The sequence below is a fragment of the Phalaenopsis equestris genome, unplaced genomic scaffold (genome assembly GCF_001263595.1).
Source record: "Phalaenopsis equestris unplaced genomic scaffold, ASM126359v1 Scaffold000098, whole genome shotgun sequence".
NCBI classification, from domain to species: domain Eukaryota; kingdom Viridiplantae; phylum Streptophyta; class Magnoliopsida; order Asparagales; family Orchidaceae; genus Phalaenopsis; species Phalaenopsis equestris.
Window position 1 is genome coordinate 314,791 of NW_018164540.1, and position 12,215 is coordinate 327,005.

The following is a 12,215-nucleotide window of genomic DNA, read 5'->3' on the forward strand; positions in this document are numbered from 1 at the left end:
CGTAACTCCCCCCCTTTTTTAAACGCCGACAAGCATATGTACATCAAACAACATTATATTGCCTATTTACAATAGACATTAGGAAAATCTAAATAAAAATAGATGACCAATTTCAACAATTTCCTCACTAGAAAATAATCATTCAAAAAAACAAAGCAGTGCACTGTTAACAATTTCATAGGCCTAGCTACATTAGAGTACATAAAAAGATTTTAATACATACCCCACTAAATAATATAAAAGAAAACATCTGTTTAAGTAACCATTCATCATCACCCTTCGTTGAAGTATTTGAAGTCAACTTCAACAATCTATATTATGTATTGTCACATGTCGGGTATCGATTGAGGTGTTAAATTTTTTTATACAAAACTTTTTGGTGCAACTTCTATCTAGTTACTGTTGAGGTAACCAATTTGTTTTTCTAATCCTTCAACACCATTGCTTAAAATTGTGCAATATGAGGTGTGCTTTGAGGCCCACCTCAATGTAATTATGAAGAAAACGCTTTTAGACAGACACCTTGAGTAGCTCAAATGAAGCATATGTCTCACATTGGTTGAGGTGTGCCCCAAAGCCCACCTCGTCTCAATTTCGCTTAGGTGGGCGCCTCTCGCATTTAGGTTTTTTTTCCTTCAATATTAGGCGGTTTGAATACGAATTAAAATTGCACTCTCATGTGCAAGAAAACTCTCCTCTCCCTAACTCAAGCTTCCCAGCATCGTCGCTTGTTGCTTTCGCTAACTGCACCCGCCACCATCGTCGTTACTGCTTCCGCCACCAACATCACCATCACTAGATTGACGCCAGCATCGCAATAATTGCTTGTTGATTCCACTACAGTAAACACCCGCTTGTTTTGTTAAAGTTTCCTATTCCTCGTGTTGTAGCCATTGTCATTTGTTGCTCTTACTGTCATTAGAACAGTCAGCAACTTCTGTTGCTGCCATCGTCGTCAGCTGCTTCCTCTTTTGATTATTTATTATGTCCTTATTAGGATCTATAAATGGTATTATGTTGAATGGACAATAATAATGAGAGAAGTTTACTATATTAAACTCATCTTATATCTCACTTTGATATTTTATATTACCTTCATTTTATGTTTTATGTTAGTTTGACGACTTTATCAATTGATATTAACATTATATTTGTATTTTTGCAAGTTATTATATGATATTTTGCAGCTTTTATAATTTGTCATTTCATATAAATGAAATTTGTCGATTTTTTACAATGCTAGAATGCAAATGTTCTTATGTGTGTGTGTGTGTTACGATGTCAATGTATCATTTTACTCTTTTATTTTGACATGCATAATTTTCAAACGGTAAGTCTTATGCCTCAGACTGCCTCGGTGCTTACACCTCGCATCAAGAACGGAAAACACCTCAATACACAATTGTACTATTTTAAATATTGTTCAACACTAGTTTCATCTAGTTGCCTTATCGTTGAATTTTCTACCCTCTATTATACATACACAAACCAATTAAGTCTATTTTCAAATATCTTAAATTGAATAGAGGTTGCCCTAATAATCCCTTTTATTTAAAAATATATTTATTGATTTTCACTGCAATTCCACCATAGCATTCTCATTTATGTCAAACTCAACTTGGCATTCAATGTCTTATTTGTCATCAAACACTTTAATCTATAAAACATGGTTGGTCAAATCAAAATTTCATAAAAAAAACTATCCAGGTTTCCATTATATTAACTTTTCACAAATGAATGCAAAAGAACTTCTCCATTAAAACACTCAATCGTATTCCTAAAAGCCATATCTCAACTAAATCACATAACATAATCAAGATTTAATTACGATGGCTCGTTATTATCAATTCCATACAAAATAAATCGTACATGATATATCCGATCTTTGTTCTACTAATCCTAAATTCCTTGTCCATTAAAAATTTAAAAGCAAATCAAACTTTGTTTAGCATCAAAGAAAGGACAATGATGAAGCATATTACTATGATAAATTCAAAAATTTCTTATTATCAAAATTAGTCGCCATCACAAATATCCTAAAAACAATACCAAGTCTTTATTGGATTTATTTTGAAGGTTAGTAAATACAAGGAAAAGCATCAAGTGCCTAGAACCACCATAGGGGTAATAAAATGGAATACAAATTAGCTCAAACATAAATTATAAAGTTATAGAATATATAACTAAATGAAGGAAAGTTGGGGAAAAAAAACAAACTATAAAAAGGAATGATATTCTCACACTAGCATAAATGATGCTCCTCTCACTAATAGTCCAAAAAAAGTAATAAGATGAAGCAAGCATATTTCAAAGGTAGAGTCACGTACATCTTGGTGTCAAAAGCAGTCATTAATATCGCATATACCTCATTTAGCACTAGACTCTTTAAAGGCACATCAGCACCAAGCTCAAGACCATATGGTACATAAATTATTTAAGGAACCAACAGATGAACATTGAGGTGAAAATATGGCTAGAAATAAAATCAGGGATGCAATTATCCATACGGAAGAACAAATTTAAAGTGATAAAGATGACAACGAGAATAAAGTTGAAATGAAATGGAATGATTTTCTAAAACAAACATAAACCATGTTTTAAAAACCAGTTTTGAAAATAATTTTCATAATTCATACAACAAAATATTATAGTTCCTAAATTTGAACAGTCATTTCTTTCTATTTAACTATCTAGGCGTAGAACACTATTGCACATTCGACAAGCATAGCCAAAACTTGACTCTTATAAATAAAAATATTCAGATGAACACTTTTATTTAAAAAAAAGAGGTGTCAGAAATCTAATCTTCTTACCTCAGGCTAGATTTGAATACTAAGCGGTGATTGCCACAGTTTAGCAAACCAAAGCATTCTAAGAAGTTAAGTCAAGCAGAATATAACGCTTCAAGAAATTTTCTGCAAGCAGTCCAAGTCATGCCTTCTAATACAAACAGAAAGCATTCAAGGCATCCCAACTTCTTCGGTCTTATTCTGCGTCAAGCATCACCTTTATTAATAAAAAATCGATAAGAAAATCCATACCAACAAAGTTTATGAAAACTGTTATACTAAATCCATACCAATCTATATTATTTACTATCACATATCTAGCACTGATTGAGGTGTTAAATTTATTTTATACAAAACCTTTCTGAACAACTTCTATCTAGCTACCTCTGAATAAGGATGTAAATGAGATAAATTTTAGCAAATTTAGGCTTGGCTTGTGTTCGGCTCATTCAAAGTTAATTCAGATCGAAATTGGTTCATGTTTGAAATTACTCATGAGTAGAGTTGTTTGTGTTCGGCTTGGTTTAGATATTCATGTTCGTGTTCGGCTCATGTTTGGCAAAAAAATTGTCTCATTTAAATCAAGTAGAAAAAGAGATGTAGGGCGTTGGATTCGAATCTACTCCATTCATATGCAACAAAAGCGCATAACCACATGATAATCCCCTCTCTCTCTCTCTCTCTCTCTCTCTCTCTCTCTCTCTCTCTCTCTCACTCTCTATATATATATATATATATATATATTATAAAAATAATATATATAATTTTCTTATTTCAAGCTAAAACACGCGAAAACGATCAAAAAAAGGATTGTTTGTGTTTGGATCGTTTAAAATTCAAGCTTAAAAAATGTGTTTGCATTAAGCTCGCTTACTTGACGAACGATTCGAATACGAGCTACCTAAAGAGCCGAAAACGAGTTGTTCGTGAGCAACGAGCTTTTTGACATCCTTGCCTTTGAGGTAACCAATTTGCTTTTCTAATTCTTCAACACTAATTTCATCTAATATCCTTTTCTACCCTCTTTTATACATACACAAACCAATGTCTATTTCACATTATCTTATATTGAATACAGTCGCCCCAATAATCTCTTTTGTTTAATACTATCTATATTGATTTTCACAACACATCCATCTTAGCATTCTCATTTATGCTCAACTTGGCATTCAATGTCTTATTTGTCATCAAACAATTGAATCTATATAACATGGTTGGGCAACTCATAATTTCATAAAAAATGCTTTTTAGGTTTCCATTATATTACTTGTTCACAAATGAATGTTAAAGAACTTCTCCATTTAAACATTCAATCTTAACCCTAAAAGCTATATCTCAACTAAATGATATAACATTAGCAAGATCTAATTATATTGGCTCATTACTAGCAGTTCCAAGCAAATTAAATTGCATCCTATATATTCGATCTTCGTTCTCCTGATCCTAAATTCCTTGTCCTTCAAAAATTTAAAAAACATATCAATATTTGTTTAGTATCAAATAAAGGACAATGATGAAGCATATTACTATGATAAACCACCAAAATTAGTTTCCATCACAAATATCATAATAACAATAACTACCAAGTTTTTATTGGTATAGGTTTCAAGGTTGATAAATACAAGGACAATTATCGAGCGCCTAGAATCACCATAGTAGTAATAAAATGGAAAACTAATAAGCTCAAAATAAATTATAAAATTATAGAATATATAACTAAATGAAGGAAAAACAAGAGAAAAACAAACTTGTGATAAAAAAAGACTGATATTCTCACACCAGCATAAATGATGCTCCTCTCACTAACAGTCCAAAAAAAAGTAAAAAGATGACGCAAGCATATTTCTATAGTAGATTCACATACATCTTGATGTTAAAAGTAATCATTAATATCGCATATACCCGATTAAGCACTAGATTCTTTAATGATAAATCAGCACCATCCTCAAGAGTATATGGTGCATAAATTATTTAAGAAACTGGCAGGTGAACAACAACAACAACAACAACAACAAAGCCTTAATCCCACTACGTGGGGTCGGCTACATGAATCCTTTTTCTCCATTGCGTCCTATTTAGTGTCATATTTTCATTTAGTTCTAGTAAATTAAGATCATTTTTAATACAATAAGCCCAAGTCTTCCTAGGTCTACCTCTGCCTTTCTTAACACAAGTCGAATTTAAAACATCTACTCTCCTAATCGGATCATCTAATGGTCGACGTTTAATATGACCAAACCATCTAAGACGTAACAATAAACGATTAAAAAATTTTGAAAAGTTAATTAATTAATAGAAAAAAAAAGAGGAGCTTCGTTGGTAACAACACAGGTGTCGTTCGTTATGCTTCTCTTTTAAAGGCCAACATTCAGCGCCATAGAGCATTGCAGGTCTCACCACCATCTTATAAAATTTTCCTTTCAGTCTTAGCGGTACTTTTCTATCACACAAAAGGCCCGAAGCATTCCTCCACTTCAACCAACCAACTTGAATTCTACTATTAACATCCCCATCTATATCACCATCGCTTTGGACAACGGACCCAAGATATCTAAATCGTTCACACCTTTTAATAATTTGATCACCCAAAGTCACACTTCTGTCACTAGAGCTATTACTACTAAAATTACATTCCATGTATTCAGTTTTAGTTCTACTTAAACGAAGGCCTTTAGACTCCAATGTAGACCTCCATAATTCAAGTTTTTCCTGGGCTTTTTCTCTCGTTTTATCCACGAGAAGAATATCATCAGCAAAAAGTATACACCAAGGTACATCCTCTTGTAGATGTTCAGTAAGACCATCCATAACTAAAGCAAAAAGATATGGGCTTAAAGTCGATCCCTGATGTAAACCAACAGAAATAGGAAAATATTTTGTCAATCCTCCTTCAGTTTGAACACAAGAAACTGACAGGTGAACAAAGAGGTAAAAAAAGGGCTAATAATAAATTCATGGATGCAATTACCCATAAAGGGATAAAGATGGCAAAGAGGATAAAGTTGAAGTAAAATGGAATGATTTTCTAAAAAATACATAAACCATGTTTTAAAAACCAGTTTTGAAAATAATTTAATAATTCATACCATGTGATATTCTAATTACTAAATTTGAACAGTCTTTTTTCTCTTTTCAAAGACAAATATCTAGGCGTAGAACACTATTTCACATTCAATAAGCATATAGCCAAAACATGACTTATAAAACTAAAAATATTCAAAGGAACACATTTTATTTAAAAAAGAAAGTTTCAGAAATCTAATCTTCTTTCCTCGGGCTGAGTTAGAGTACTGTTCGGTGATTGACACAGCTTTCGGAAGCCAAAGCATTCTAAGAAGTAAAGTCAGACAGAATATAAATGCTTCAAAAGAAATTTTCTGCAATCATTCCAAGTCATGCTTCTAATACAAACAGAAAGAATTCAAGATATCCCAACTTCTTCAGTCTTATTCTGCCTCAAGCAACACCTTTATTAATAAAAAAAATTGATAAGAAAATCCATAACAATCAAGTTTATGAAAAGTGTCATGCCAAATAAAACAACAATGCAGTCCCTCAAAAAATAAAAAAGGGAAATTTACATACATACCACACAATTCTTATGTATTTACATATCTAACATTTAAAAGTTCGACATTTACATTTATATCACTTTGATGTTATAAATTTATGCATGAAAAAATGTATTTCACTTTTATAAAGTTAGTAAGGGTGGTATTTTGTATGTGATATTAAAGATATGAGTGTTATGCATGTCAAGTGAAAATTTTTAGTGTTATATAAGTAAATTTTGATGTGATATAAATATGCAGGCCCGCGTGCCTAAAAAAAATTAGCGCATTATGAATCCTGCAGTTAAGCACTGGAAATCAAAATATGCAAATAGAGAAAGCCGCCAAAACAATAATTCATAACAGCATGGATTAAATTAGTTATAAGGGAATTTAACAAATCTAGAAGGAACGCGTTTCTGCGCTCATCCATAGGCTTCGATAAAAGTCATAAATTGAGAAGTTTATTCTCCAGTGTACAAGCATATGATGGCAACTAGTCATTGTAGAAAGTAGAATCAATTAGTTTCATATGCAATATGTATCCTTAAAGGAACTAGAAGCATCAAATTAAAACCATTTCAAACTGTGAGGATTATATAGTACCAGAGTGGCCAAATCAAATAAAAAGCCCCTAAAACCATAATCACACCCGCAAGCCATCCCACCTCTAACGCAAGGCAGAAACCCTAATACTACGTCCAACCGTGCTACTAAACTGCAACGCAAGAACAAACAAGCTACGACAAGCAGGATTTTTGACCAAAACCGCGGTAATATGATGCCAATCCAGAATGAGCTGAGGGGATCCAAAATCAACAAAAAAGGTTAGGGCAAATTCCGAAGCCCCAGTAACTAAACCCTGCCGCGGCTTGAAATGAAATATGATTTCGCAAAAGCCTTGCAGAGCAGGACGAACCTGAAGCTGTATGTTCCGGAATTTCTCGGGTGCATTCGACGAGGTGCCCCGAGCGATTCTAGGAAACCCTCCGATCTCGCGCCGCTGGAGCTTGGTGACTGAATTCACGCACTCTCCTTTCCGCGGCTTTTTCGAGGATCCTGTGGAGGATTCCGACTCCTTCCCCCGCTTCTTAGCCGTTACTCGAACCCGAGGACGGGGAACATTTCTCTTGTGATTCTCCATCCCGGCTCCGGCTCCGACTCCACCGCCGCCGCTCGTCCGAAGGATGGGCGGGGAGCGATAGAGAGTATATCGGTAAGCGGGACAACTGCCGGCAGCTAGGGTTAGGGTTTAGACAAGGTCTCCCATGGCCACACCTGGAAGAAACAAGTAAGAAGAGGCTCTCAGATGATCAGATCCCGTCTCTCTCCGCTTTGCAAACAAGTTCAAATTAAAATGACCTTTATGAACATATTTTTATATAGAAAGTACGGAGGGCGGATGAGATTGATTCATGAAATTCAAACGGATTTGAAAATCAATATGTCAGCATATATCCATATTCAATTTTACTCAATCTTTATTCAGAGTGAAAAAAAAAAATTTTATTATTAATTAAAATAGGCGATTTTATTTCTAAAATTAAAAATCTAAGTCACATAATATATGATTTATTTGTTTACCATTTAATAAAGAATAAAGTGTCAAAAGTAATCAACAACTATTTACACGAGTCTTTTTAGTCTTAGAGTTTATAAAAGTGTCAAAGCAGTACGAACTATTTTAAAACTGAGCTCTAATAGCTCTTAATGTCGACTGTTTCAGACCCAATTTAAAGAATATATAAATTATTATTGTAAGCTCTAAAACTAATACGGTCTAATGTAAATAGTCAGAAATTATTTTAATATTTAACTCATTTAATAAATAAATTAATTAATAAAATTAAAATAGGATATATATTATTTTTTCTTATGATATGACAAATGAAAATTAACATCAATTTTTATATATTAACATATCTCAAACATAAACTTTCATATGTACATACATATTATTTTGATTTTTTAAACTTATGCATGAAAATATATATTACTTAAGCATGAAAAATGATAGCCAAGCTATTTTTTATGTGATATTATAAATTTGAGTGTATAGAGATGAAAGTTTAGATGTGAGAAATACAAATACATAAGAATTGTGTGCCATGCAAGTGAATGCCCCTTAATATTGAATGATAATTTTTCTTAGCCCATCCTAGTGTGGAATATGTCACATTTTTTTTGTTTCCATCAAATTGATTTAGTGTTAGAAATATTAGGGGCATTTATATTTTATCATCCAAATCCTTCATACCATATCAAAAATATTATCATTTTTACTTAAAAAAAAAAGTAAAATACACATTTTAGGGCATAGGTAAACTAGTATGTATATAAAAAATTAAAGTATAGGTGTTGGATATATAAAGTGATAAGTATATAAATCTTCCTAATTATTAGTATTACTGATATAATAATATAATGCAATGCTACAAATATCTCAAATATAGTAGTATGTTTAATATAATATCTTCTTAGATAATAAAATTGTATTTTAAATACTATCAATCTATTTATACCATACCTAAAGCCTGTAATAAATCATCATAGAGTAGTAAATGTGGATGAAATAAAACATTAGCTCTATTAACCAAGTTGCATTGCATGTATCCCAAAAGAATTAAGGGGAATTTACATGCAGAGCAACTAAAACAATTAATGGTACAAATCTCACACCTAAATTTTCATATTTACATACTCTGCACCGTGTTAATAGTGTTAAACAAAGTCGTCGGAGCTCTGGCCTCTTCCGGTCGACGGGATTGCGGGTATGAAACTCCCATCTTTCTCCTCCTTCCGCTAATCAACAAAAATGCCATCTCCAAATCCTACATGTTCTTAAATTAATGGTGCGCATAATCAAAATACATGGGTTAAACATTACAAAAAAGAAGGTTTACAGTTTTCTACAAATTTGTCTTTAAATAACAACCTATAAATTTGTATTCATTACAACTCAAGCTCTCTATTTTTTTCATAAAAATAAAGAATAAAGGAGAATAGTAGAAACGGAGATAAAGATAAATTTGCATTCGAAAAAGGTTTTGTAGAATATCGATCGGTTGATAATGAGTGTCGGTATATTGATTTTGCAGCTTTTCTAATTGAATGTGATCACATATGAAGTGATTGTTAATTTCAGTATGTTTCGTGCGAGCATGAAACGCTGGGCTATTTGTGATAGCCATGCTCGTAAGATAATCACAATGTAGCTTTGTTGACATCAGTCGAGGAATGTCAAAATTTTGTATGACTTCAGATGTCGTAGTTGCAAGGGCACGATATTCCATCTTTGTCGATGACTGAATAATAATATGTACCTTCTTGATCATCCATGAGATTAGTGTGATTCCCTAGTGCAAGCAAAAATCAGTGTTGAAACTGTGGTTGGTAGAATCAACAGCCCAATCAAAGTTTGAGAAGGTTTGTAATTTGAGAGTTGTTGATGAAATAAGAAGGGGGTCAGGGGTACCCTATAGACATCGAAATTAACTTTTTTAAGTGATTGATGGTGGTAAGTTGAAGGATTAGGCATATGTTTGCAAAGGTGATTGACATCGAACGGGATGTCAGTTTGGCTATTGTGAGATATTGCAGGGATGTGGTTAGTTGCATGTAGACAGTTGACTCTTCCAGTTGTTGTATGACCGATGGCCGTTCATTTAGCTTTGCATAGGCAGCAGTGTAGACAGAGTCTTACATCCCCAAATGTCTACAGTATGTAAAGAGTTGATGAAAATACCTCCATTGAAAAGAGGAATGAGACGGTGTGAATGATTTCAATTCCCAAAAATTTGGATATCAAGCCCTTAACCTGAAATCTAAAATGAATCTCTTTTTTTTTTAGCTCTGCAATGATAGATTCACATTCCCCTGTGATTAGAATATCATCAACATAGAGGAGAAAAAATATGCAATGAGTAGATTGTATGGAGATGAGAAAAGATGCGTCGGCTTTACTGAATTCAAACCATAGGTCTATGAAGAATGATGAGATGGTGGCAATTAACAATTGCCTAGGAGAATTCTTAAGACCATGGATAACCTTTTTGACTAAGAAAGCATGATTAGGAAGTTGGAAATCAGTGAAACCAATAGGTTGTTACAAATAAACTATTCCGCAAAAAGAATCATGTAGAAACACATTGGATATGTCAAACTGAAAGATTGGTCATTGATTCTGAAATGCTATAGTAAATAAGATTTGAAAAGTAGGCATTTTTGCAAATGGGCTAAAGGTATCATGGCAATTGACTCCCAAATCGTGTTTATATCCTTGTGCAACCAGTGACGCCTTGTATCTGGCCATTAATTCGTCTGAGTTAAATTTGGTGCAATAAGTCTACCAACAACCTAAGATTGGTTGGTTTACTTGTAGTGGTACCAATTCCCATGTAGCTTTGGCTTACATAGCATGAAATTCCTCATTCATTGCTTGCCTCCAGTGAAAGAAAGTTGTAGGTTTTTTTCTGTTCTCTCATGTAGAGAGGAATCCGCTGGTGGAATAAATACAGATTTTGTTGTGGTTGTGTTGGTGGAAGAGTTAGTATGAAGCACAGGCGTAAGAAGTAATGGATTGGAAGTGGTAGTTGGGTTTGTATGAGAGATGCTAGTAGATTGAGAAGCATGCGCTTATGATTGTTCATCAAAAGTGATAGACTGGTATATGATGATCTTACCCTTATGTTAGTATGGACGTTTGTGTCATTTATGTTTGGATGAGTACCCCAAGATTATTAGTTTATTATATTGATTGTAATGTATATTCTTAGTCAGAAAAAATGAGCTTATAATTTTATATATTATAAGCATTTCCACTGCCGCGATTCCTCTCTGTCCTGTTCTCGCGAGCCCGAGCCGAACTCTTCCCTGTCGCGCAACCCTCCGCCTCTGTTCCCAAGCTCCTTCTTCCTCCCTGCACCGAATCTCACGAAGCCTGCTCTGCCCTAATCTTCGCGGGATTCCCCTCTGATTTCCCGCAATCCCCTTCTCTTTTGCCTTCGAAAGCCTGCACGCCGAAGCCCCTGCACAGAAGCTCTGGCGATTTCCGGTGCCACACCCGAGCTCCTTCTTCCTCCCTGCGTCGATTTCGAATACTTCCCTGCCCTAAAACCTGATCTTCCCACTTTGCTTTTCTTGTTCAAGCTCGATCACTCCCTACCCGATTATTCCTAGCCGAGCACTTGTCTGAGCGCATTTTAGTGTTTATATTCAATTAATATGTCTTCTGAAAATTTTACCCTCCAAACATCTCTCAATAAAATAAAATTAATGTAAAATATAACGAGTTATCGGGGAGTAGTCTACTCAATACAAAAGATTAAATATATGCGTGCATAAGAAATACGTCTACTCGAATCTCGAGAAAATCTAATGGACAAATGGCACAAAAGAGAATAGTTCAATTGGACCCACGATCAAATGACTAAGTGCTCGTGGATGGAAAGCCGAGGACCCATGGGGGGAAGATCAAAACTCCCTATGTGAAAAACAAGTTTCATACGTCATAAGGCTAAGTTTTATTTACCGAAATACTAGAAAACTTGTCTAGCTATGTGCAAGAACCATTAAGCTGGAATTAAAGACCGGCCAAGGGAATGCAGTCTAAGCCAAAGACGAAAGCTTAGCTAATCGAGCAAATTTAACTTGATTGGTTGCATGCCTCTTTTAAAATTATTGTTGATTATTATGCACTTCTCTCTCTATCTTCCAACTTATACTCTATTACTTGGAGTTTGTTCACAGACAAATCAAGATTCAATAATACTTGTTTGAGTTTACTTGTATGCTCTCTTCTCCATTAAAATAGTAATTTATTAGAAAAATTGTTTAGTTTAATTTTAAGCATTAAGATATATATATATATATATAG

At 33.8% G+C, this 12,215-nt stretch overlaps 1 protein-coding gene across 1 annotated transcript in view; it reads right to left on the reverse strand.

The window, feature by feature from the left end:
• LOC110020497 overlaps positions 1-7,744 on the reverse strand; it is a 22,334-nt gene extending 14,590 nt beyond the window's left edge. Inside the window, exon 1 of the mRNA XM_020718620.1 lies at positions 7,260-7,744. Coding sequence (XP_020574279.1) covers positions 7,260-7,484 — 225 coding nt within the window. The 5' untranslated portion in view covers positions 7,485-7,744. The remainder of the gene's footprint in view (positions 1-7,259) is intronic.
• Between the last annotated feature and the right edge of the window lie 4,471 nt (positions 7,745-12,215).